Here is a 23,373-nt window from a genome sequence, read left to right as displayed (position 1 = left end):
AAAAAAGAATCTCCAAAAAATTAAATTTAAATTAAAATTTAAAAAATTTAAGGGGCGCCTGGGTGGCGCAGGCATTAAGTGTCTGCCTTCAGCTCAGGGCATGATCCCAGCGTTCTGGGATCGAGCCCCACATCAGGCTCCTCTGCTGGGAGCCTGCTTCTTCCTCTCCCACTCCCCCTGCTTGTGTTCCCTCTCTAGCTGGCTGTCTCTCTCTGTCAAATAAATAAATGAAATCTTTTTAAAAAATTTTTAAAAATTTAAAAAGAATCTCCATTTTACTTTTTCATTAACTTATTTTTATTTTACTTTTACTTTTTCATTAACTTATTTTTATTTTAATTTTCTTTTTTTAATGTGGAACACTTTTCAGGGGCCATACTATCTTCTCTGTATTGTTCCAATTTTAGTGTATGTGCTGCTGAAGCAAGCACTATTTTAATTTTCTTAAAAGTAGAAGAAATATTCTATTTTCTTCAGATTTATTCTATGGTTCATCTTCTAGTTTCTTTTTTTCTTTTTTTAAGATTTTCCCAAAAACAAAACAGAACAAAACAAAAAAATTCCCCAACATTATTTTTATTATTATTTTTTAAAGATTTTATTTATTTATTTGACAGAGAGAGAGGCAGCGAGAGAGGAAACACAAGCAGGGGGAGTGGAAGAGGGAGAAGCAGGCTTCCCACTCAGCAGAGAGCCCGAGGCAGGGCTCGACTCCAGAACGCTGGGATCATGACCTGAACCGAAGGCAGACACTTAATGACTGAGCCACCCAGGCTCCCTGTCCCCAACATTATTATTATTATTATTATTTTAAATTGTATTAAGTTTTGGGGCGCCTGGGTGGCACAGCGGTTAAGCGTCTGCCTTCAGCTCAGGGCGTGATCCCGGCGTTATGGAATTGAGCCCCATGTCAGGCTCCTCTGCTATGAGCCTGCTTCTTCCTCTCCCACTCCCCCTGCTTGTGTTCCCTCTATCGCTGGCTGTCTCTATCTCTGTCAAATAAATAAATAAAATCTTTTAAAAAATTGTATTAAGTTTTAAATTTTAATTCCAGTAGAGTTAACATATAACATATGTTAGTTTCAGCACTTCTGTGCACGACTCAGTGCTCATCATGATAACTGTACTCTTGATCCCCTTCGCCTATTTCACCCATCCCCACCACCTCCACTCTGGTAACCATCAGTTTGCTCTCTATAGTTACGAATCTGTTTCTTGGTTTGTCACTCTCTTTTTTTTCCTTTTGTTCATTTGTTTTGTTTCTTAAATTCCACATATGAGTGAAATCATGAGATATTTGTCTTTCTCTTAGCATTATACTCTCTAGTCCCATCCATGTCATTGCATATGGCAAGATTTCATTCATTTTTATGACTGAATAACATTCCATTGTGTGTCTATACCACATCTTCTTTATCCATCTATCTATCAATGGACATTTGGGCTGCTTCCATAATTTGGCTATTGTAAATAATGCTGCAATACACATAGGGGTGCATGTATCCCTTTGAATTAGTGTTTTTCCATTTTGGGGATAAATAACCAGTAGTGCAATTACTGGATTATAGGGTAGTTCCATTTTTAAATGTTTTCTCAGCTATGACATTATTATTTTTCCCTCAGTAACCAGTAAAATAAATGGTTTTTTTAGTTCTACTTGAGCTTGAGTGAGTTTCTGCCCCTTGCAAATTATCCATTTTTTGTTCCATTAACTAAAGGCCCACATTCAAACTGGCTTAAGAAAGAGGGTAAGCTATGGTTGCAACTAATTAAAGCCACCATTCAGACTGGCCTAAGGGGGAAAGGGAATTTATGGTCCAGAAGCAGCTCTAACTTCAGGCACAGCTGGATCCGGGAGCTGGTTGTAATCAGGAACTTGTCACATTCATAGTTATTTATGTAAATTAAAAGGGACTAGATTCTGGGCAGACACACGCAATAGATATTTGGTGCATTGATTCAGACACTGGCAAGAGGAAATAGGAAGTGCACGAAGAGACCCAACCACAGCATGGATTTCCTTTGGGGAGACTTACCCAAGCCGTTCAAGTGGTACCCAACAACCCAAATCCAAGAATATCAGCATATTCTCTTCCCTGGCCACAATGATCCGTTCTGGGATGGGCTTAAAACCCAAGCTGGGCTGAGGGAAAAGCAGCCCCAGGACTTTCCAGAACTATCGGCAAAAGAGGCACTGTGGCTGCTGAGCTTGGAATGCCAGCCTAGAGCTGTAAGTGGTCATCTTTCTTTCTTAAATGAAGAGTCTACCTGAGGATGAAATCAACACAGAGAAAAGCAGAGCCAAGAGACGTAGAAAAATAGACCTTTCCTGACTCTGTTTCAATACTGGATCCAGCAATGCATTAAGCCAGCATTCCCCTGATGTTGTCAGCTAGAACGACCAATAAATTCACCTTTCCTGCTTAGCCAGTGTGGAAACAGAATGCTGTAGGTTTCTTCTTTGAAAAAGAAAAATACACAATTAGGAAAATTCTACTTTTAAGAACCGAATCATCTTTCAAATTAAAGGGGAATTGTTTGGACCCGCGTATTTGTGTATTCAAGTGCTGTAGTGTAAAAGCTTATTTTAGTCTAAACTGAGAAAAAAAATATGTTGATGAGCATTTGAACCTACAGGTTTTTTTTAATGATTTTATTTATTTATTTGAGAGAGAGAGAGACAGCCAGCAAGAGAGGGAACACAAGCAGGGGGAGTGGGAGAGGAAGAAGCAGGTTCCCAGCAGAAGAGCCCGACGTGGGGCTCGATCCCAGTCCCAGAACTCCGGGATCACGCCCTGAGCCGAAGGCAGACGCTTAACGACTGAGCCACCCAGGCGCCCCTGAACCTACAGTTTTGATAATATGATTAATCCAGTAGAAGTGGAGGCCTAAATGAAGATTGTACTTAGCTATACTCTGTTCTCCATAAAAATAGGCAGATTTCTCAATACAAACAATAAGAATTCTCTTGCTGGGTTGCTTTATTATGGAGACTGTTTTACAAATCACCTTTACCAAGGTATAATTTACGTACCATAAAATGCACCCATCATAAGTGTACAGTTCAATGAGTTTTGACAAATCTATACACCCATGAAACCACTACCACAATCATGATATAGAACATTTCTTTTACCCCCAAAAAGTTCTATTGTGCCCTTTGGCAGTCAATTCCCCTCTCATGGTCCCAGGCAACCACTGATCTGCTCTGTCACCTTAGATTAGCTTTGCCTGTTTTAGAATTTCCACCAGTGAAATCATACAATATGTATTCTTTTATATCTAGCTTGTTTTGTTGTCTTTTTATTTTCTGTAAAGTCTATTTATGTTTACATGTGTGTCATAGTTTATACATCATATTTTAGATACCTGTGGAAAATAATAAAACAACTTGGGTATAATAATGGTTCACAAATTCCACTTATTATTAGCTATTTCAGGTGTAATTGAACTCAAAATGAACTATTTTTATGTCTTTTCCAACTTCTGAAAATTTTCCTTTAGAAAATATAAAGACCCTGGAATAGATTTTCATTATCGAGACGTCTTTTACAATTTACTGTTTCCCTTTGGAGAAGTTTAGTTTCTCAAGCCAGCTCCCAGAGCAGTCTTATTTATATAAGCCTTACTTGGATCATCTCCTGTCACTTACACACATGGACCATTGGAATATTATGTCCTGCATGTGTAGGAAAAGGGTGTTGAGAAGGCTCTCACACCAGATGTCCCCTCAGCTCAAAGGGTAGAGAATCGTGTTCCATAGGGTCCAAGTCTCCTGCCACCTGATCATAGATTCCTCTTGTATCCTCATATGTCTCCTCAAGCCAGCAGGGGTCACAGGAGCCCTGACAAGCAAAGGTGGAGTTAGAACCATGAGAAGATGCCCTATGGGTCCTCATTACAGCTCTAGGAGGGATACACACTCCTACTCAACTTCCCAGAAAAAAATGTTTTAGTTTCTAATTATGAGGGAAAAACCCAACAAATACAAAGAGGAGAGAGATTATAATGAGTCTCCATCATGAACCTCAATGTACCCACCCCTAACTTCAATGATATCAAACCTCCAAAGTGGAATTTGGAATATTTATCTATATCTCCATCTTTTCATCTCCTAACCTCACCAAGTGGGTTATTTTTAAGCAAGTCTAAGATATCTCATGATTTCTGTCAGAAAAATAATTAAAATGTCAGAAACATGGAATTTTAAAAGTGCATGATATTGAGAATTGGAGTGGAATGTGAATAATGATTCTGTTAGTCCTATAAATATCAAATTTTTCATCAAAATAGAAGACAAAAAAGACCGTGTAGAGTGGTCCTTACTGGAGGTGTGTTTTGCCCTAGGATTGGGAGGAAATTGTTGTTTTAGATCGGCAAATTTTAGAGCTGATTTGCCCATGGGCCAAATACAGCCTGCTGCTTGTTTTTGTACCGCCTGGGGCTAAGAATGGTTTTACATGTTTTAATCGACGGGAAAATATCAAAAGAAGAATCTTTATGACGTGAAAATTATATGAAGTTCAAATTTCAGTGTCCAAAAATAAAGTTTTATTGGAACTTAGCCACTTGTTCATTTATGTAGTGTCTATGGCTGCTTTTATACTACAGCAGCAGAGCTGAGTAGTTTTGAAAAGGACAGCATGTCCTGCGAAGCCCGAAGTATTTACTATCTGGACCTTTACAGAAAAAGTGTGTAGATTGCATCTGTGCTTTACCGGGTACATATGGTTCAGCACCACGGACAGCATTTTAATGCACATTATTTCCATGCTGGTGAGAACAGTGCCCCACCTGGGACAGTTACAGAGGGAAATCCTTGGCCCAGAGGTGCCAGAGCATTTGCCAAGGCCACACAGAAAGTCAAGTGTTCTGCCCCACCTCCCTTACAGTAGGTGGGGGTAGTTGATAGTCAAAGTGTTTGTTGTTCTTGCCTGCCCAGCTACCATCTTCACTTCCCTCTGGGCTCTCTGTTCCTCTCTCACTCAGTCCAGTGGATGGCCCCTACTCTCTGATGCCATGGCTGGGTACCAGTCCAGATCTGTCCAATTAGCATAGTCTTTACCCTGCCTCAGTGGTTCAACAATAAGTATGTGACCAAAGCTGGACTAATAAAGTGTCAGCTCTGGGGCTTTAGAGCTATTGGAAAAGAGACTTTCTCTTTCTCTGAAGGTTACCAATCTAAGAGGATACAAACCTGCATTTTCTAGGGACATCTGTAGGGAGGACACTCTGGTTCCACCCGAGTGGGGCCTGAAGACCATTCTGTCCCTTGACTTTTCAATTGAGTGGGCCAAAAACTTATTTCTTTATATCTGTCTGCTTACCAGTGTAGTGAAAAAGGCTAATTATTCAGTAGAATGCATAGCTTCCTTCTTCCATGGTAATAGAACTATAGTGAGGCATATAGATGCCAAGCTGGACTAAATTTCTCAGTCTCCTTTACAGTTAGGTGTGACCATGTGACTGTGTTCTCATCAGGGAAAGAGTAGAATGTACCATTTCTGGGCCTGGGCCATAAGGCAGGGTTGTGTCTCCACCATACTCTCTTTTCCCCTCTCCCACTAGTTGAAACACGCAGTGAACAAGCCCATCTATGCAAACTTGAACAATGCACTAGAGGATGGCAGAGGAACACAATGGAAAGAACTTGAGTTCTGCAATAACCATGTGCAATAGGGTCAGTCACCTCTGATTGCTCTGTGAGAAGGAAATAGGACTTTGTGCTATGACGTCTAGCTTACTCTAACTAATATAAACAGAAGGAGGTAGGTTTCTGGTGGTAGCCAGGAAAGAATTCTGCTGATACAAATCTCCTCACCATCGGTACTTCATCATAGAGGGGTCCCCAGGCCCCAGGTGGGGCATAGAGTCTTTCCACCTCATCATACAGGTGTCCAGGAAAAGCCATATCTGCCTCTTCAAGATGTGTGAAACCTGGAGTTGGAGTGGAAGGAAGGGATAATCAAGGCACCTGTCCAGATAGCAGGGAGATCTATGAGCAGAGGGAACTCTGATATGATCATGACTCACCTCGGGGATAAGACACCTCCTCCAGTGTTGGTGGCAGCTGGGGGCTGAAGTTCTTCATGGAGTGGTAATATGGTTCTACATCTGCTGTGCTAACCTGTCAACACCCCCCCCAAAAAATAAAATACCCAGATAAAATCTTTTCTATCCTCTGATTCCATAGTTCCCAGAAAGGACAATGATTAACCTGAAGTTAATGACAGAAATTTAGTCTGCCGGTTCCCTGTTAGCAGAGCTTTTGGGAGCACCCTCACTCACCATGGAGCTTTGAGTGTCCCTGTCTCCGGTCCACTGGCTGTCTTCATATTCATTCTTGACTCGGTCTTCCTCCGACCTTCCAGGACAAAGGTATGGAGGTCAGCTGGGTGTTGACTGTGACACCTCTCATCCCCAAACCTCCTTCCTCAGAGCCTTTCTTACAGAAAAATATTCCCACTTACCCTGCCTCTGTCTTCTCTGAGATGCCTGAGGGAAGTAGGGAAAAAGGGATCAGAGACACCCCTCCTCTGGCCAAACAGGCCCTGGGAAACTTTCAATATGGAGCAGCCCCAGGGCTCCCTGTCACCCTTGGGCCTCCATCCCTGCAGGGGAAGAATGGTCTCTCCTCACCTTCAGCAAGACGCCTCAGTCTCCGCTGCCAGAGGAATCCCCCAACACAGGAGATGTTAGAAAGCAGCAAAAGACCCCCAACAGCAAACAACACAGGCAGCAGGGGCATCCCTGAGGGTCCTGGGGGAAGAAGGTACCCCTTAGTGAACCCAAAACGACTGGCTCTAGGCCCGGAGCAGCATTCTCTGAGAAAGCCCATTTCTGACTAAGCAAAGCCCCTCTTCCTAGGCCAGGGAAGCAGATGGGCAGGGATGTCCAGATCCACTCCTTCTTGCCACCTCAGGGCAGGTGGCTCCTTTCTCAAGTCAAGCCGCTAACAGTGGGTCCTACCTGAGCCCTGTGTGTAGACTCAGGTGGGAGCTCCAGCTGGGCATTCAAGATCTCCTCCCATGTATTCAGCCTTCCCCACCAACCATAGACCCTGGTATTGGACCCTCCAGCCACACAAACTAACCACTGACTGTTTCAAGAATCACTGAGCCAAAGCCACACCCCTAAGCCTTGGAAGAGTCAAATGTTTGTTAGTAAATGTCCTTTCTTCGCAACTGATTTTATTTTCAAATGACTTCCTCTTTGTACAAACTTCCGTTCCAGGTAATATCGGAGTCCTCTGCTATATCCCTAAGGACAAGACTAAATCCCTCTAAGTAGACATCTGCTCAGCATCTATCTCCCTATCTTCTGCTAACAGCACTCATTTTCCTTTGAGGAAATAGCCACTCCCTCACTCTTAGGCTGTATGTTCCCACAGATCTGCATGGAGGACATATGGACTTCCCTGACCAATAAGAGCACCCATCCCTCTTTCCACAGTGATCAGTTCAGACCCATCCAGCATTTGACCCAAGGTGGATTTTTGCCAGAACGTTTAGGACACTCCTCTGCTGGCTACTGAGAAGTGGAACAAAGCTGGAGGTATGTGGAGGGGGGTGGGTACTTCTTTGCCCTCTTGATGAAAGAACCTGAGAAGGAAGCCATCAGAGATGAAGGCAAAGTTGAGAAAGAGTGAGAAATAGATCCTTTGTGAAAATCATGAGAACCTATTGGAGTTTTCAATTTCACAAGCCAACCAATAACTTTTTATTGCCCACAACAGCTGAATTTCTGTCACTTGCAACCATCTCAGACTTTGAGGGGGGGATTATTAGCAAAATGGTCATAATTCTCTCCCTGTAACTACGCTCTTGAGTAGTCCCCTTCCACACTGACTCTGAGTTGAGACATGTTGCCTGCTTCAGCCCATGAGACAATATCAAGTGTGACAGAATCAGACACTTGAAAGTGCTTGCCCAGTCCTGCTGCTCTTGGGACTCCTGTGACCACCTCCATGTGAACAAGTCAAGGAGAGGCATGTGGCACAGTTATCTCCATTGTCCCAACCAAGAATCAGATTGTCAGATATGTGAGGAGGAGGCCATCCTAGGTCAACCAGACAAGCCTCCAGCTGCCTGTAGCCCAGACCAGAACTGTTCAGCCACTCATAGAATCAAGAGAAATAATGGTTGTTGCTGTAAGTACCCATGTTTGAAGTGGTTTATTTTGCATCAAAAGCCAACTGATACAGGAGAATCTGGGTACTGCAGAATCAGATTCTGCACTGACTTAAGCCTTTAAGTCAGTTAAGCATCTGACTCGGTTTCAGCTCAGGTCCTGATCTCAGGGTCGTGAGTTCGAGTACCACGTGGGGCTCCACGTCAGCCCATGTCCAGGCCTGCCTCAGCCCCGTGTGGGGGGTCTGCCTCAGGCCCCCCCGCCTCTGGCTCCACGCTTAGTGGGGAATCTGCTTAAGATTCTCTGATTCTGGGGCGCCTGGGTGGCACAGTGGTTGAGCGTCTCCCTTCAGCTCAGGGCGTGATCCCGGCATTGTGGGATCGAGCCCCACATCAGGCTCCTCTGCTATGAGCCTGCTTCTTCCTCTCCCACTCCCCCTGCTTGTGTTCCCTCTCTCGCTGGCTGTCTCTATCTCTGTCGAATAAATAAATAAAATCTTTAAAAAAAAAAGATTCTCTGATTCTCCTTCTCCCCCGCTCTCTCCCTAATATAAATAAATGAATCTTTTTTTTTTTTAAGCCAACTGATACAGGCTTTGCACAGGGCATGGAATCAGCTAATTCTTTCAGAATTAAACTGAATTAGGCAGAGAGAAAATGTGTCACATCCAGGAAAGAGAAAGAGCTTAGGATGTGCATAAGGGACAGAGCTAAGTCTTAAGGGTTTGTGGCCACAAGACAGAGGTGGTGGGGTTCAAAACCAAAAGGCTCTATTCTCAGGGGAGAGAGGGATATTCAAGGGGTTGAAAACTTACCTGCAGGCTGCTCTGTGGGCAGCTGGTAGTCAGGTTCTCCAGAAGGCTGATCTAGACCTGCGGGGTGGGTATAGAGATTGTGAATTTACACCAAGAATCTGGGTAAGCCTTAACTATTTCATGGTTTCCTATTAAGCTTTTCAACCCATTTTGAGGAACTGATTTATGGCTTCTTAGGAATATTTCAAAGAGAGCTGCAAATTGCTGATAGTAATGGCAATACTATTAACAGCCATTCTAATGCCAATAATAATGATAATAATTATTATTATTATTGATGAGTACTTTATGGTATGGAAGATCCTTTTAACCCAAATTATCAATTTTGGAGGGTTAACCAAAAAAGATCCTGGGTTCTCAGAATGTCTTAATAGAGGTATTCTAGAGCAAGCAAAGTGAGTGTAGTACTTTATGCTTTAGTTCTTAGAAGGAAGACTGTAATGGGGAAAAGAAAGAGGAGGAGTGGGAGAAGTTCCTTACTTGCATAAGGAAGAAGGCTGATGCTCTATCAGGAAGGGAAAGACAGAAAGAGGGAGATTTAATAGGGCAAAGTAAACAGAAGTTGAGCAGAGGGCATTTCTCCAAATCAGTATTACATAGCACTTACTCTATACAGGTTCTTGTTCTAAGCACTTTAGATAAATTAATTTATTTAATCCTCACAACTGTCTGAGAGAGATCTTACTTTCAGAAACAGGTGCAGAGATCTCAGATACCTTATTTTTAGACACTGAGGCTGGATAATGTTAAGCACCTTGCCCAGGGTCTCATGACTAGGAAGTGGCAGAGCTGGGACCTGAATCCAGGCTTGTCTAAACCAGGCTTTGTGTGATGAGCCACTACACTACCGTGCCTGCCAGAGTCAAATGTTCTCATTAGTCATATCAAGGAATTTTTCCCTTTCATCAAAGTTGCTGAATTCATTGGCATTGAGTTGCCCATAGCATTCCCTAACTTCCCCTTAATGTCTGTAGGGTTAGTGGTAATGCCCCTGTCATTCCTGATACGGGTGTAGCTGTGTCTTCTTTCTTTTTCTCGTTGACTCGCTTTATAAAGGTTATTGACCTTTTCAAAGCAGCAGCTTTTGGTTTCATTGATTTTTTCCCTATGATTTTTCTGTTTTCTAGTTCATTGATTTTTGCTCTTTATTATTTCCTTCCTTCTGTTTACTTTGGGTTTAATTTGCTCTTCTTTTTCTAATTTCTTAAGATGGAAACTAAGCATCAGTCTGAAGCCTTTTAAAAAATCTAAATGAGCACTTAGTGTTGTAAATGTCCTGCTCACACTGTTTTAGCTGCACCCCACAATTTCCATGTTTTCTTTCCATTCAGTTAAAACGTTTTTCTAATTTCCCTTCTGTCATTGATCACATTCAGATAGAATAGATTAGTGGCTAAAAACTGGTTCCTGGAGTTCATCTGCCTGAGTTCCAATCTCATCTCTACCTCCTTCTAGCTGTGTGAGCTTCAACAGTATACTTAGTCTCTCTGGTCCTCAGTTTCTTCATCTATAAAAAAGGAATAATATCTACTTCACTATATCACCCCATAAGTCCCTTGAGGAGTTCTGCAACCTGTTCAAGATTGTCACTTCCCACCTGGGGTGGTGATAGGGATCTGGGCCCCCTTGTCAGTTAGTCCACTGTCCCCCAGGGCGTTGCTGGCCAGCAGCCAGACCCTGTATCGTGTAGAAGGCTGCAGCCCAGTCAATGTGAAGGTGGTGGCCTCAAGTGGTAGGACATCCACGTAGAGGAACCCTGGAGTCCCCAGTGCCTCGTATCTGCATGAGAGGGAGGGCAGTCATTCAGGGAGGTGCCCCAGCCATGTTGGCTGCCATCCCTTCCTGCCCTGACAGGGACTCACCTGATTTGGAACCTCTGTGGCAAACCCCCATCAAAGCCAGGTTTCCATTCCAACCCCACTGAATACGGGGTCATGCTCACAACCTTTAATCCTGATGGGGGATCTGGGCGGCCTTTGAAGAAAAAGATGAGGGGAGTAGTCAGAGGATACAAAAGGTTCTAGAAGATCCTTCCAGGTTTTTCTAAGAATTATTTTAAATATATAGTCTATTCTTGTGATTAGTTGTGGTTATGTTTTATAAAGTTGCTATGAACACTGAATTACAGAACATCAAATCATTGCTCCTGGTGGAAATGCAGTTTGATTTCTGTGAACCTCCTGTCACAACATTTTCATCAGCCAATCAATACATGACCTTGTTTTTTGTGTTTCTATTTAAAGACACCTTATTTAAAGTAGTGTATTGATTCATTAACATTGAACTCACGGCCAACAGTGTTGTAATTCATGTTTGAAACAGCAGTGTTTTCTCCATATCCTTAGGAACTCTAGACAGCACGTTAGCACTGTGGCTAGGGGCCACTTTAAATAGCAGAATCACTAACAAAAAGCACAAAAGTGCAAAAAATGTGGGACTAAATAGGCCACAAAGAGGACACTTAACTTACAGTATGAAAGCTGGAATAAGAAGGCAGAGTGTTACGTTGTTCTACCCCAGCTGAGAACGTGCTCATTGGGTGACTCATTTTTTTTTACCTGCTCTGTACATGTTTCTGAATGACCAAGAAAGCAGTATGAGTATTGATTTTTGAGGTTACAAATAATTTTTAGCAAGTAGGCGAATTTGCAAATAGACTTGACAAACAGGAGCACTGGATGTATGTGACATACGTTCCTTGTGTGGATTTTTTTGGTGCCTATGTCACATTCATTCCTCATTTCTTCTGGATACAGAACCCTGAGTATCCTTTGAAAAACTACTCATCCAGATTCTCAGGCCAGATGCTTCTGATGGAAATGACTCTACTCCTTGTAGGAGAGATTTGTGACCGGGCCAAGCCAACCAGGGTGTTGCCGTCCCTGACCACAAGGTTGGTTCATGGGTGGGATGGGAGCTGAGTAGAGCCAATAAATCTTAAATCTAGTACTTTCATACCACTGTTAGGAAGAGAAAGATTCCATTTCTCCTGGGAAGTCTAATAGCCCTCTATGAGGAAACTTAGAATAAAGCCAAGACAGAGAAAAGCAGACCTGAGAGTCAGAGAGTTCTTGATGACAGCTGAACCTAGATCCAGTGACTCCTGAGAACCTACTTTTCGATTACTTGGGCCAATAAGTTCTTCCCTCTTCCTTCTTTTCCTTCCTGTGGGTTTCCCTGAAGATCCAGTCTCCATTAGGATTTTCAGGGCAGGCAGAAACTCCATCCCCACTCATAAACACTTCTCAGTTATGGGAACCCTGCCATTCTGTGCCGATCAGAGACTTGGAGATTGACCCAGGGAACATCCTCCCAACACCCTCATAACCCACTCCCACCATACTGATGCTGACGAGTTGAATGTTGGTGTGGTCTGAGCCAAGGGGGTTGGTGGCTGTGCACGTGAAGAGGGCATAATCCTGGGCTGCAGACACGTTGGCAATGGTCAGGAGACTGCTGTGGACCCCACCCTGGTGGTATGTGTGCTCTGTGTACCTGGGGAGGAGGTGTGGCAAGGATTCAGGAAATGTAACATGGGTTGGGGGACCAGAGTTGGGACTAGTGTGCTGCCTGGCTAGGCCTTGACTCACCTGGGATCCTGGAGATCCAGAGGGACTCCATTTTTGGTCCAAGTGAAGACGATGTTGGGGACGCCTCGGGCACGACAGTGGAGGGTGGCGGAACTGGTGCTATCTCCAGCTGCAGCCACCTTAGTTAGGGGAGTGGGGTGCTCTACCTGGGGGGCAACTAGTAGGAGTTGTTGGTCAACATGAGATATGTGGAAGGACATGAGAGATGTGAGTTTAGTAGCAGGCCTTGAAATCAGGAGTTTGGGTGTTACTCACATCTGACAACAAGTCGGACCAGCCCTCGGGCTGGAGGTGCCACTCCATTGTCCACAATGCACTGGTAAGCACCAGCCTGGGCCAGTTTGGCATGGTGAATTCGAAGACGACTTGTGGCTCCCTTCGACATCTTCTCCATGTCATCCAGGCTCTGGTCCTCCTCCTTTTCTCCCTTAAGGCACAAAATACAGGAGATGGCCCCCAAGTCTGGCCCCAGCTCCATTATCACCCAAACTGGGTCTCTCCTGTACCTTTATTCTCCCAGACACAATCACCTTCCGTAGATCTGGCAAAGAAAAAATTCCCCCATCCATCTATCCATTCCCCGAGTCATCCATCCATCTATCTGTGTATCCAGTCATTCATTCATGGGCCCATCCATTCATCCACCAATCCAGAAAACTATTCACTCATCCATTTATCCAACCATTCATGCTCAGAGCGATTTATCTACCCATCCACCCATGTATTTAACCATCCATCTCCTGGTCAATTTATTCATTTATCTATCTACGTCCCCTTCATCCATTTGTGCATTCACCCATTCATTCATCTTCCTTCTACCTATCCACACTTCCATCTATCCACCCATCCACCCCTTCTACTTACTCATACATGCACATACCCATAAATACATGCAACTGTATGTCAATTCATCCAACTACCTGTTTATCCATCTCTCCATCTCTCCATTGACCCATGCACCCATCCATCCATCTATCCATCCATTCATCCATTGTTCTTCCACAGACATCTTTCCACTAATGGTGTTCATCCGTCTATCTACTCTCTAATTTTATCAATTTATCTATTCATTTCTTTCATTCAACCTTGAGTCACTCATCTATTCATCATTTATCCATCCATTCACTTGTCTGTCCATCTGTTCTTCCATCCACTTATTCATCCATCCACTTACCTATTGATCCATATACACACCCACCTGCCTGCCTACTCACTTGGTTATCTATCCACTCGTGCACCCATCCATCTGCCATTCAACAGTTAGTTCTTGGAGGATGTCCCAACAAATATATAGTTATATAGGATCATATAGCTGTGATCCCTCCTCCCAAGGAACTCACAGTCAAGAAACCGCATCCCCTAGCCCCCACTTCCATTTACCAAAGATCAGATCCTTACCAGCCTCTCCCAGTTGAACATCCCTGGAAGGATGGGATTGGCATCAACGGTGCAGACTATGTCCACAGAACCCCCAATATTCACCTCAGTTGGATCCTGGAGAGCTCGAATAGTGGGAGCATCTGGGAGAGGCAAGGGGTTGGGGAAGGTACTTGTGCCCATACAGGTGATGGTGGGAGAAGGCCCCAAGTGGGAGAAGTGTTTTAGAGGTGCTCAGGAAAGTTACAGGTATGAACAGGTATGATACAGTCTGCCCTTTATGCAAAGCACTTGGAGTAAAGTTCTCAGGGTTAGAGAGGCGTTCTCCACCCACTACTGTACTGTGCCTCTGTGGTGACAAGAGCAGGTCTGGTGGACTTCCAGGATTGTATGGAAGTGGATCTTCCACAGTGGGCTTGGATTCCTAATTTTTTTTTTTTTTTTTTTAGAGAGAGAAAGCGAGCTCCTGTATATGTGCATGTGTGCAGAGGTAAAGGGAGAGAGAGAAGCTTAAACAGGCTCCACCCTGAGCAGAGTGGAGCCAGGAGTTAATCTCAGGAACTTGAGATCATGATCTGAGCTGAAATCAAAAGTCAGATGCTTTGCCGACTGAGCCACCCAAGCGCCCCAAGGCTTCCTGATGAGAGTAACTCCCATGTAGGTGGCCCCCCTGTCTGAGCTGATTCCACCTAGGGTCTCTCTAGTGGGCGGGGTTCTCAAAGTGGGAGTGACTCCATCACAGTTAAGGCTCCAGGGTGGGAGGCTTTCAGGATGGATGAATACGCTTGGGTGGGCGGAGCTTCCACCATAGGAGACTCCACAGTGGACAAGATTCCCTGAGTGGGTGTGGCTACCACAGGGGCGGGGTCCTAGAACGCCCTAGTTTCCCAGAGTGATGATAGGGGCTCACAGTGTACATCCAGCTGCACTAGAGTTTCAGCGGTGCCCTCTGAGTTCTGGCAGTGCAGCTGATAGAGGCCATCGTCAGCGCGGGTCACATTCCATAGCTGCAGGGCTCCACCAGACAGGATGCGATGCCGAGGGCCGCCAGCTGGGGGAGGTCAGTGTGAGGGGCCTGCCAGCCCCCTCCAGTCCGGGAGACCTGCACCCTTCTCTGTGACCACTCCACACACCTGGGCTGAGGCGGTAGCCGCGGAAGGTCCAGTTGAAGGCCTCCGGGGCAGGGTTGGCAGATACAGACACCGGCAGCAGTGCCTCACCCTGCTCCACCGCGGTCACCACGAGCACCTGCTCCCCCAGGAACTCTGGAGGGTCTGTGGAAGGGGCGTCAAAGGGAGTCAAGATTGTTGTTAAGGTTGGGGTCTGGGATGGATTTGAGATCAGGTACCGGTATGAGGGTTAAAGTTGGAGTCATGACTAGATTTAAGATTGTGGACAAGGTAACAAGTTCAGAGCTGAATTGAGCGATCAGGTTCAGGATAGAGGTCAGGATCTAGTTTAGGATGTAAAGGCCAGAGTCAGGTTAAAAGTTGGAGAGAGGGTTCAGAAGGGTTCACAGTCAGGGGTTAGAATAAAGGGCAAGGCAAAACGAAGGTTGGGCAGGATAGGAGTTGGTGTAGAGCCAGGGGTCAAGGATAAAGGTCAGGAAAGTTTCAAGCTTTAGAATGGAGATAAAGGCCAGTGTCAAGGCGAAGACCCAAGTAGTATAAGGTCAGGAGGGAATCAAGAGGGCTTCCACATACACAGCACGTTGAGGCGGTAGAAGGCGCTCATGGTTTCCTGTAGCTCAGGGCTGTGGGCTCGGCAGGTCACTCGGTGGCCGTGGTCTCGGGAAGACATTCTCAGAAGGACGCTCCTGGATGCTGCAGAGCCTTTGAATGGGGCACTACGGGGAGGCGTGGCCACGCTTTCCAGCCTGTGGCCCACGCAGGGGTGGTAGGGTCAGGTCAGGACTAGCTCAGGGATGGAACCAGAGGCAGAGGGGTACTAGGTACGGGGCAGGACACCAGGGGTGGGGGTGGGGGGCTCAAACGTAAAGGGGCGTGACCGGAACCAGAGAGTGGAGGGACCGCTGGCACTCTCACCTCTCCCCCTCCATGTCCCACGACAAGTTGACAGGAGGGTTGCTGCTAACGCTGATGCAAGTCAAGTTTAATGCATCCCCTGGGCGCAGAGCCGTCGCGTTGGCCAGGATCGTCACGTTTGTTGGGGGAACTTCAAGAACGGGTCAGAAGAGCGAGGCTCAGAGCCTGCTTCCGCCTTGCCTAGACCCCAGGCTCTGCCGCACACGACCTAGCTCTCGATACCCGCTGTCCCCCAGCCTGGCTCTGGCTTAGTTCCCCGCCGCAACCACGCCCTCCCCCAGGCCCTGGCCGAGAGCGCCCTCACACTGCACCACAAGCTGCGTGGATGCGCTGAGCTGACCCGCCTTGCACGTGAACTTGGCCTGGTTGTCCGACGGACCCGTGATCAGTACAAGCTCTCGGGAGAACGTGCTCCCTGACTTCTCCAGACTTCCCAGCTGCACCCGCCGCGGTTCCTGGGGCGACCGAGGTTCGGTCACCGTCCGGGAGTCCTGAGGGCAAAGACTGACTGGGGGACCGCGAAGCCCTGCCATTTCCCCCTAGAAACAGCCCCACTGGGTTGGCTGCCACCAGCGCAGATAAAGCCTTCGTGTGATGAGGAAAAGTGTCCTCCTTCCCCTCGCACCCAGCTCAGGTAGAGGAATGGGGACTGGAATCGAGCACCTCCCGCACGGAGTCTCTCCTGCCTACCCTGGGGCCCTAGAGCCCCAAGGTTTTGCGGTGGGACCGGGCGTCCAGTCCCACGCCCCACCCCTTGGCCCCGAGTCCTCTGCTCTAGCAGTGGTTGGTGTTCCCTGCCGACCCTCAGCCCCACTCCTCAAAATCCATTCCAGCTACACTTAGCAAGCACCACGCGCCAGGAAAGTCCCATGGAATTCCCAAACCTTTCCCAGAATTTCTGCATTGTTTCCTGTCCTTAGTCCTTTTTCTTAAAATTCCCACTTTCCCCAAAGATTTCCTTTGATCTTTCCCTTAATTCCATAGTCTTTTCACAGATTTCCGAATCCTTCCCCAATATCCTCTTATTACACTAGTCTTTTACTAGAAACCTTTGTATCACCCAAATTCTTGGCATTTTCCCAGAATTCTATCCAATTAAATTTCATTCCCATAATTTCTAGTCCTTCCCCCAGAATTTTCACTGGCCCCCTAACTTCTCAGGATTTACTCAGAATTCTGTCAGAATTTCTTTTAATTTTTTTCTTTTTTTTTAAAGACTTTTTTAAAATTTATTTATTTGAGAGAGAGAGAGAGAGCCAGCAAGAAAGAGAACACAATCAGGGGGACTGGGAGAGGAAGAAGCAGGCTCCCAGCGGAGCAGGGAGCCCAACGCGGGACTCAATCTCAGGACCCTGGCATCACGCCCTGAGCCGAAGGCAGACGCTGAATGACTGAGCCACCCAGGCACCCCTCTTTTAATTTTAATGAAATTTCACTTTCTTACCCCCAAATCTTGCAGATGAAATTTATTATTAATAGATTTTCAAATGTTCTGTGGAATAACTAGTCTCCCCCCAAATTTCTAGCCTTTGCCCCTCATTGTCCTTGGATCCAGAATTCTTAGTTTTTCCCTAAAATTGCTGCCATTTCATCTGAATCCCTAAGATTTCACCAGAATTTCTTTTTCTTTTGGTGAAATTAATTGCCGTTTCTCTAGAATTCCCTCTCCTCATCTAGAATTCCTTCTTTTTTCCTAGAATTCACACTGTTTTCCCAGAATTCCCAGAATTTTCCTAGGATTCTGTTTCATCTTCATGGCATTCGTGTCTTTTCCACTTCCTTACCAAAACTCCAATTCTCCAGTATTTTTCAAGAAACTCACGTTTTTCCAACATTCCCCAAGACTCTGGAGGAGAGAAAGGGCTCCGTCTTTCCCCCTATTTCTGGCCACCCCACAAACCCTTGTTTGGCACCAACCTTGAGCCAGGTAAGAGAGGGGTCTGGGTTGCCTCCAATGGCCAAACACACCAGCCTCACTCGAGTCCCAGCCCGGAGGTGTTGTCCCTCTGGGGGGCCCTCTATCCACAACTTCTGGGCAGGATCTGTGAGGAAAGCCAGGAAGAGGGGCTTTTCTCTCTGGGTTGGGCCTGAGGGTGGGGGTGGGGAGTCTCTAAGGGATGGGGCACCCCTGGGCTCACATTTCACATTCAGGGTGAGTGACTTCTTGAAGGTCTCCTTGGTGAAGGCCTCACTAAAGGCCTCGCATGTGAGAGTCAGACCATTGTCCTCTCGCCGCACCAGGAACGTCAGGTTAGACATGGAGATGTGGCCACCATGCAGGCCCTGCCAAGGAGCAAACTTAAGACTTGGCAACAAGAGCAGTCCCATCCCTGGTACCTGAGGTCTGGGTTCACCCCAGACCTTAGCAGGGACATGGAAAGCATCTCCACCCCCTCCTCTGTGAGACCCAGGAGGCCAGGACCCAGTCACCCAGGCTGCCAGGCCCGTCCTCTCCCAGATCCAGGAGTCATGCCCTCGGCTCCCTCCTCCCTCAGACCCAGGAGCCTGGCCACTGCCTCACATCCATGACCATCTCTTCTGTGGGCACCAGCTGCCGCCAACCCAGCCACCATCGCAGCAGGACACGTGGGCGACTGGATTTGGTGATGCAGGAGAGCGTAACGTTCTTGTTCTCAGACTGGGATGCAGATCCCAAGATGGTAATGGCACTGGGGGGGACTGCAGGGAGACGGACAGAGGAGAGACACGAAGCTAGGCTGGATGCCTCATACACTGGCCCCGACAAAGGACTGGGGACATATGACAAGGTCTTTGGCATCAGACAGGCATGATTTGGGGGCACAAGCAGATGGTTCTCTGGGACACGGACTGACAGATGGGCAGCTGGCATGTGGACTCACAGGTGACCTGCAGTGTGACTCCACGTTCCTGGATCCCTGTAGATACACTGTTGTGGGCCTCACAGCTGAGCCTTGCCCCATGGTCTTCTGGTCGCACAGTCATCACTAGCATGCTTCGGGCCACCGCCTCAGCATGCTCTGTGCCCCATGCTGTGGACATGGGCTGGCCATTCTGAAGACAGAGACAAACCTGGGTCAGCTCAGGGCCCAGCTCCTCCCCCACCACCACCCTGCTTCCCCTCCCACCCCAATGTCTGCCTCTGCCCTCACCTTCAGCCACTGCAGTATGGCTGGCGGATTCCCTCCTCGGGCCACACACAGCAGCTCCAAGCTCTGTCCTGCCCGCACGTGCCCCTCATCCAGGCCTGGCCACTCAATGATAGGGGGTCCTGGGGGGACTGGGAAGCAGCAGTCACTCAGTGGGCCTGGGGAGCCCATCCATTCTTTCCAGGCCCCACAACCTGCCTTTGAACCCCCATGTTTCTCCTTGAGAACCTGAAACTTCCATAATCCCCCCAGGACCCCCAATTCCTGCTTCCCATCCCCCATGCCCACAGCTGACTCAGTTCCCCACTTACACAGAACATTCATGGTGACTGAGACCCGGATAGGGGTGTCCATTGCTGGGCTGGACCCCTCACAGACCAGTAGCTGCCCGTTATCTGAGCTCTGGGGTGTCACCCTGGGATGGGAAGTTGGGGTTCTGGAGTCAGAGTCATCATCTGAAATTTGGGGAGTCAGGGTGAAGAGGTGGGGATCCCAGGTTCCCACACCTTGCCTAAGTCTCTCTGCTGATTTCCTCTAGGATCTAGAGTTCCGTGGAAGAGATCTGGGGGGTCAGCCGTGAAAATTGGAATCACAGAGGCCCACACCTGGCCAAAATCCTTGTACTTGATACTCTGGAACTAGGGTTCCCATGAAGATGTTTGGGAGAGGTCAGAGTGAAGAATTAGGTCCCAGGTGTTCATGCCTGACTCTGGTCTCCATGCTTGGTGTTTTCATGGAGAAATTTGGGGGTCAGGCTGAGGGGAGGGCATCCCAAATTTCATACCTGGCTGTGGCCTCTGTGGTGAAGAGTTTCTCCTGGGACCCAGCATTCACACTGGCAGAGATGTCAGAAATTGTCTGTCCACCTTGAGGCAACAAGAGGGCTAGAGTGATGCTGCCCCCCCACCCCGAGGCGGATGCCTGGGAGACTGGTCTGGAAATCCTCAGGGTGGACATAATGCCCCCTCCCTCCTCATTCTGCAGGAAAAGTTCCAGCTCTGTTCCTCCACACATTCAGGCCTCCCTCCTGGGCCCCTGCCCTCACCACCTTGCCGGGTTGTGTCACCCACTGCCATCACCTAGCTTCTTGCTCCTGCACCAGTGATGACACCCATATCTCCAACTGGAGCCTTAGCCTCTTCCCTGAGTTTCCAACCGGCAGTCCTGCAATCACTTTGGTGTCCTTTCCTGGATGTTCCCTCCCATCCACAGGTCTCACACTGGCCTCAACATCTCCCCAAGACCAATCCTGCATCCCCATCACTCAGGAATGTCCTGTTTTCTGGGACCTCTCAGAGGGACACACTCCCTCCCCACTCCAGGGGCCCCGCCAGTTCACCAACACTCACTCTGGAGGAAGGTGATGTCAGCTGCTGGCTTTGCATCCCCAGACACACAGCTGACCACGTACTCCTGCCCAGCTACCCACGTGACTGTGCTCCCCGCCTCGGGGGTCAGCTGAAGCACCTTGGGGGGCACTGGTGAGAAAAGGTCTGGGGTGAGCTGCCACGACTGAGAAAAATAGGAGGATTTGGGTTTTGAGTCTCACTACTCATCAGATGTGCACTCTGGGCCTGGGACTGAGGGCTTGGGATCCTGGGCCCTGGGGTAGGAGAGGGCTGGAAATGGGGACTCATGCACCCTGGCAGTCTCTCACCCATACCCAGGATGGAGAGGATCACTCTGGGAGATACAAGCTCAGGGCCTGTCTCTGAGCGGCCGACCTGGCACTCATACTCGGCGTCGTCACTCAGGTCACACGCTTCAATATGCAGGTGGAATTCACCTGCAGGTGAGACCAGGTGTCCCAGGTCAGGAACCCAGTCAGGCCCTGCTGCTGGTTCAGGGTCTTAGGCCCTGATCCCTTACCTCTAGTAGGGTCCCCTTCCAGGCGGTACCTCGGGAAGCTGGGGATCCTAGGATCCGGGCCCAGGAGTAGCCCATCTTTGGCCCATTGCACCACACTGCCAGGAGCACTGACCCCACACCGCAGCTCAGCAGTGGCCCCCTCCACCACCGTCAAGTTTTCAGGCAGAGCCCAGAACCCTCGTGGAGCTGAGGCAGGGAGCGGCAACTGGGCCAGGCCTGGGGACACAGGGGTGTCAGCAAGAGAGGCCAGAAGGTCCATCTGGAGAACATGAGTGGGAAATGAGGGCCACTTGGCGCTGGGTCACAAGGCCAGGAGCCCACTCACCTGTGGTCAGCAGCCCCATGAGGAACAGGGGAGCCCTGATGAGGGTCCTCAGAGCCATCCTGGGTCCTCTGCCTGTGGTTCTCGCAGTGTCCACTGCCAACATCCTCTCTCTGTTTCTGTCTTTTTCTGGGTCCCTCTCTCTACATCTCTGGCTTTTCTTATTGTCTCTTTTGGTCCATTTGTCTCCTTCTCTTTCTCTGTTTTCCTCTCTTCCCATGAGTCAGTCTCTCTCTCTCTCTCTCTTTTCCTCCTCTTCAGTCTCACCCTTCTTCTCTCTTGCCCACCCCCGCCCCGACCCCTGCTCTCCTCTCACCACTCACAGCCCCTCAGGAAGGACAGCTGCTTGGAGAACTCCAGGAGCCCAGGAGAGCGATGAGGCTAATGTGGTCAGTGGCAGAGACCCAGCCCGATGTCATCCTCACATTGCTGTCTCCCTTGGGCACCCTCCCGAGTCTCCAGCTCCAGGTCTCCGCCCAGCAGGCTCCTCCCGGCCCAGCTGGAGCATAAAATCCCCTGTCAGCACATGCCAGGAACATTCCACGGTGCCTCCCCAGTCCCCATGACCCCAAGGGCCTGGCTTGGGCCAAGGATAAGGGGCAGCCGGTCAGACCCAGACAGAGAGCTGGACCCAGCATGAGGTTAGGATTCCCCCACTCTTCCCTCCCCTGGTACATGACCTTGGCAAGTCTCTGCCTTCCCAGAGTAGACATCTCCTCATTGCCATCGGGGATCTCTGCGGGAGAGTGTGCAAGATTGTGCTGGAGAGACTTCAAGAGTGCAGATATCTGTGTGCATACGTGCATGTGAGTGCATGAGCATGGGTGTGAGCAAGGGGAAGGTGAGAGTGAAATGTGATCTGTGAAAGTATACTCAGGAGTGGGTGTGTGTTTGCGTGTGTGTGTGCGCGTGTGAGTGTCTAAAGCATAAGTGTGCAGGGCTGTCAGAGTGGGTGGAGTGAAAGCCAGGGTCCAAGACCACCTGCACTAAGTGGGTATGGGAGTGAGCCCAGCTTGGGAACCCTGTGGCCATATGAGTTCTGGTTCATGAAGCTTTCCTCTGTCTCTCCCTGCCCTCCGCCCCCAATCAGGTGGTTACATCTCAGGCAACCTTTACCTACGTCACTGTCTCATTTTTGCCTCTACGTGTCTATGGGTTTGTTTTTTTTTTCTGTCTTTGTTCTCATCTCTATCCCCCACTCCCTACGCTCTGTCTCTCTCACACACCAGACACTCAGTAAATATTTGTTCTCTGGCACACCTGGGTGGCTCAGCTGGTTAAACAGCTGCTTTCGGCTCAGGTCACGATCCCAGGGTCCTGGGATTAAGTCCCGCATCGGGCTCCCTGCTCAGTGGGGAGTCTGCTTCTCCCTCTGCCTGTCGCTCCCCCTGCTTGTGCACTTGCTCTCTCTGTTTCTCTGACAAATAAATAAATGAAAATCTTTAAAAAAATATTTTTTCTCGGTCCACATTTGACTACACCTCTTTCTTTTATTTGTGTCTCCATTGCTGAGCCCTCCTGGTTGTCACATCTTTGAATTTTATAACCCTCTCGGCCTGCCCTCCCCACCCCAGCATGCACACACACATTCACAAGGGATAAGCTTCTTCTGCCTGCTTATCTCCTGCAGGAATTGGAACTGCTTGTTTCCTCTCCCCGCCCCCACCCCTACTCCCTTCTCTGGTCCTCCTCCAGGAACAAGATGAGGCATCTGGCCTGAACCCCCACAGCTCCATCCTCGATGTTCCCTCTAGTCTTTCTTCTTCCCTCCCGCTACTGACTCCTCGCCCTCCCCCACATTCCCTCTCCCAACTGCCCCCCACACCTCCTGGGGAATGGGCTGGATGCAGAGTCAATAGGGGCTCTCACCAGATGGTGTCCCTCAGGGCCAGGGTGTAGAGCTGTCAGTTGCTGGGACCTTTAATTAGCACAAACCTTTCACCCTCCACCTTGGCTGTTTGCCTTCTCTGGATGCTCCTGGGACCTCCCACTCTCCCTTTTTCCATGTCTATGGCCCAAGAGAGCCAGGAAGGGGAAGCGATGTCAAGTGTCTGGAAAAACAGCCTTACTAGCTGACTTCCTCCCCAAGACTCGGGAG

The 23,373-nt window shown here is 48.2% G+C and overlaps 1 protein-coding gene and 1 non-coding gene across 5 annotated transcripts; both read right to left on the bottom strand.

Moving 5' to 3' along the window:
* Positions 1–326: 326 nt before the first annotated feature.
* LOC117795372 lies at positions 327–431 on the bottom strand. The gene has a single exon (XR_004619339.1). It is a non-coding gene; the product is annotated as a U6 spliceosomal RNA (small nuclear RNA).
* A 2,377-nt stretch (positions 432–2,808) lies between these two features.
* NPHS1 (NPHS1 adhesion molecule, nephrin) lies at positions 2,809–21,498 on the bottom strand. Of its 4 annotated transcripts, none has more exons than XM_034638254.1 (29): positions 21,279–21,498; positions 20,954–21,169; positions 20,742–20,870; positions 20,434–20,562; positions 19,869–19,950; positions 19,396–19,499; positions 19,088–19,215; positions 18,818–18,989; positions 18,478–18,635; positions 18,095–18,239; positions 17,874–17,998; positions 16,261–16,447; positions 15,957–16,086; positions 15,615–15,757; positions 15,045–15,185; positions 14,822–14,962; positions 13,933–14,054; positions 12,790–12,961; positions 12,535–12,691; positions 12,288–12,439; positions 10,807–10,918; positions 10,542–10,723; positions 8,945–9,001; positions 6,640–6,759; positions 6,471–6,495; positions 6,289–6,364; positions 6,034–6,127; positions 5,822–5,937; positions 2,809–3,845 (listed from the first exon to the last, which is right to left on the bottom strand). In XM_034638254.1, the coding sequence occupies exons 1-29, from the start codon at positions 21,493–21,495 to the stop codon at positions 3,714–3,716; spliced, it is 3,864 nt and encodes a 1,287-aa protein (XP_034494145.1). In that variant the 5' UTR covers positions 21,496–21,498; the 3' UTR covers positions 2,809–3,713. The 4 variants fall into 4 exon arrangements, with proteins under 4 accessions (XP_034494145.1, XP_034494146.1, XP_034494144.1 ...); XM_034638255.1 differs by having other exon boundaries at positions 15,615–15,787; positions 16,297–16,447; XM_034638253.1 differs by having other exon boundaries at positions 2,810–3,845; positions 15,615–15,787.
* Between the last annotated feature and the right edge of the window lie 1,875 nt (positions 21,499–23,373).

This window comes from Ailuropoda melanoleuca, chromosome 12 (genome assembly GCF_002007445.2).
Source record: "Ailuropoda melanoleuca isolate Jingjing chromosome 12, ASM200744v2, whole genome shotgun sequence".
Lineage (NCBI taxonomy): Eukaryota > Metazoa > Chordata > Mammalia > Carnivora > Ursidae > Ailuropoda > Ailuropoda melanoleuca.
Note: the sequence above shows the minus strand (reverse complement) of the source record. Positions and strands in the feature narration are given on the sequence as shown.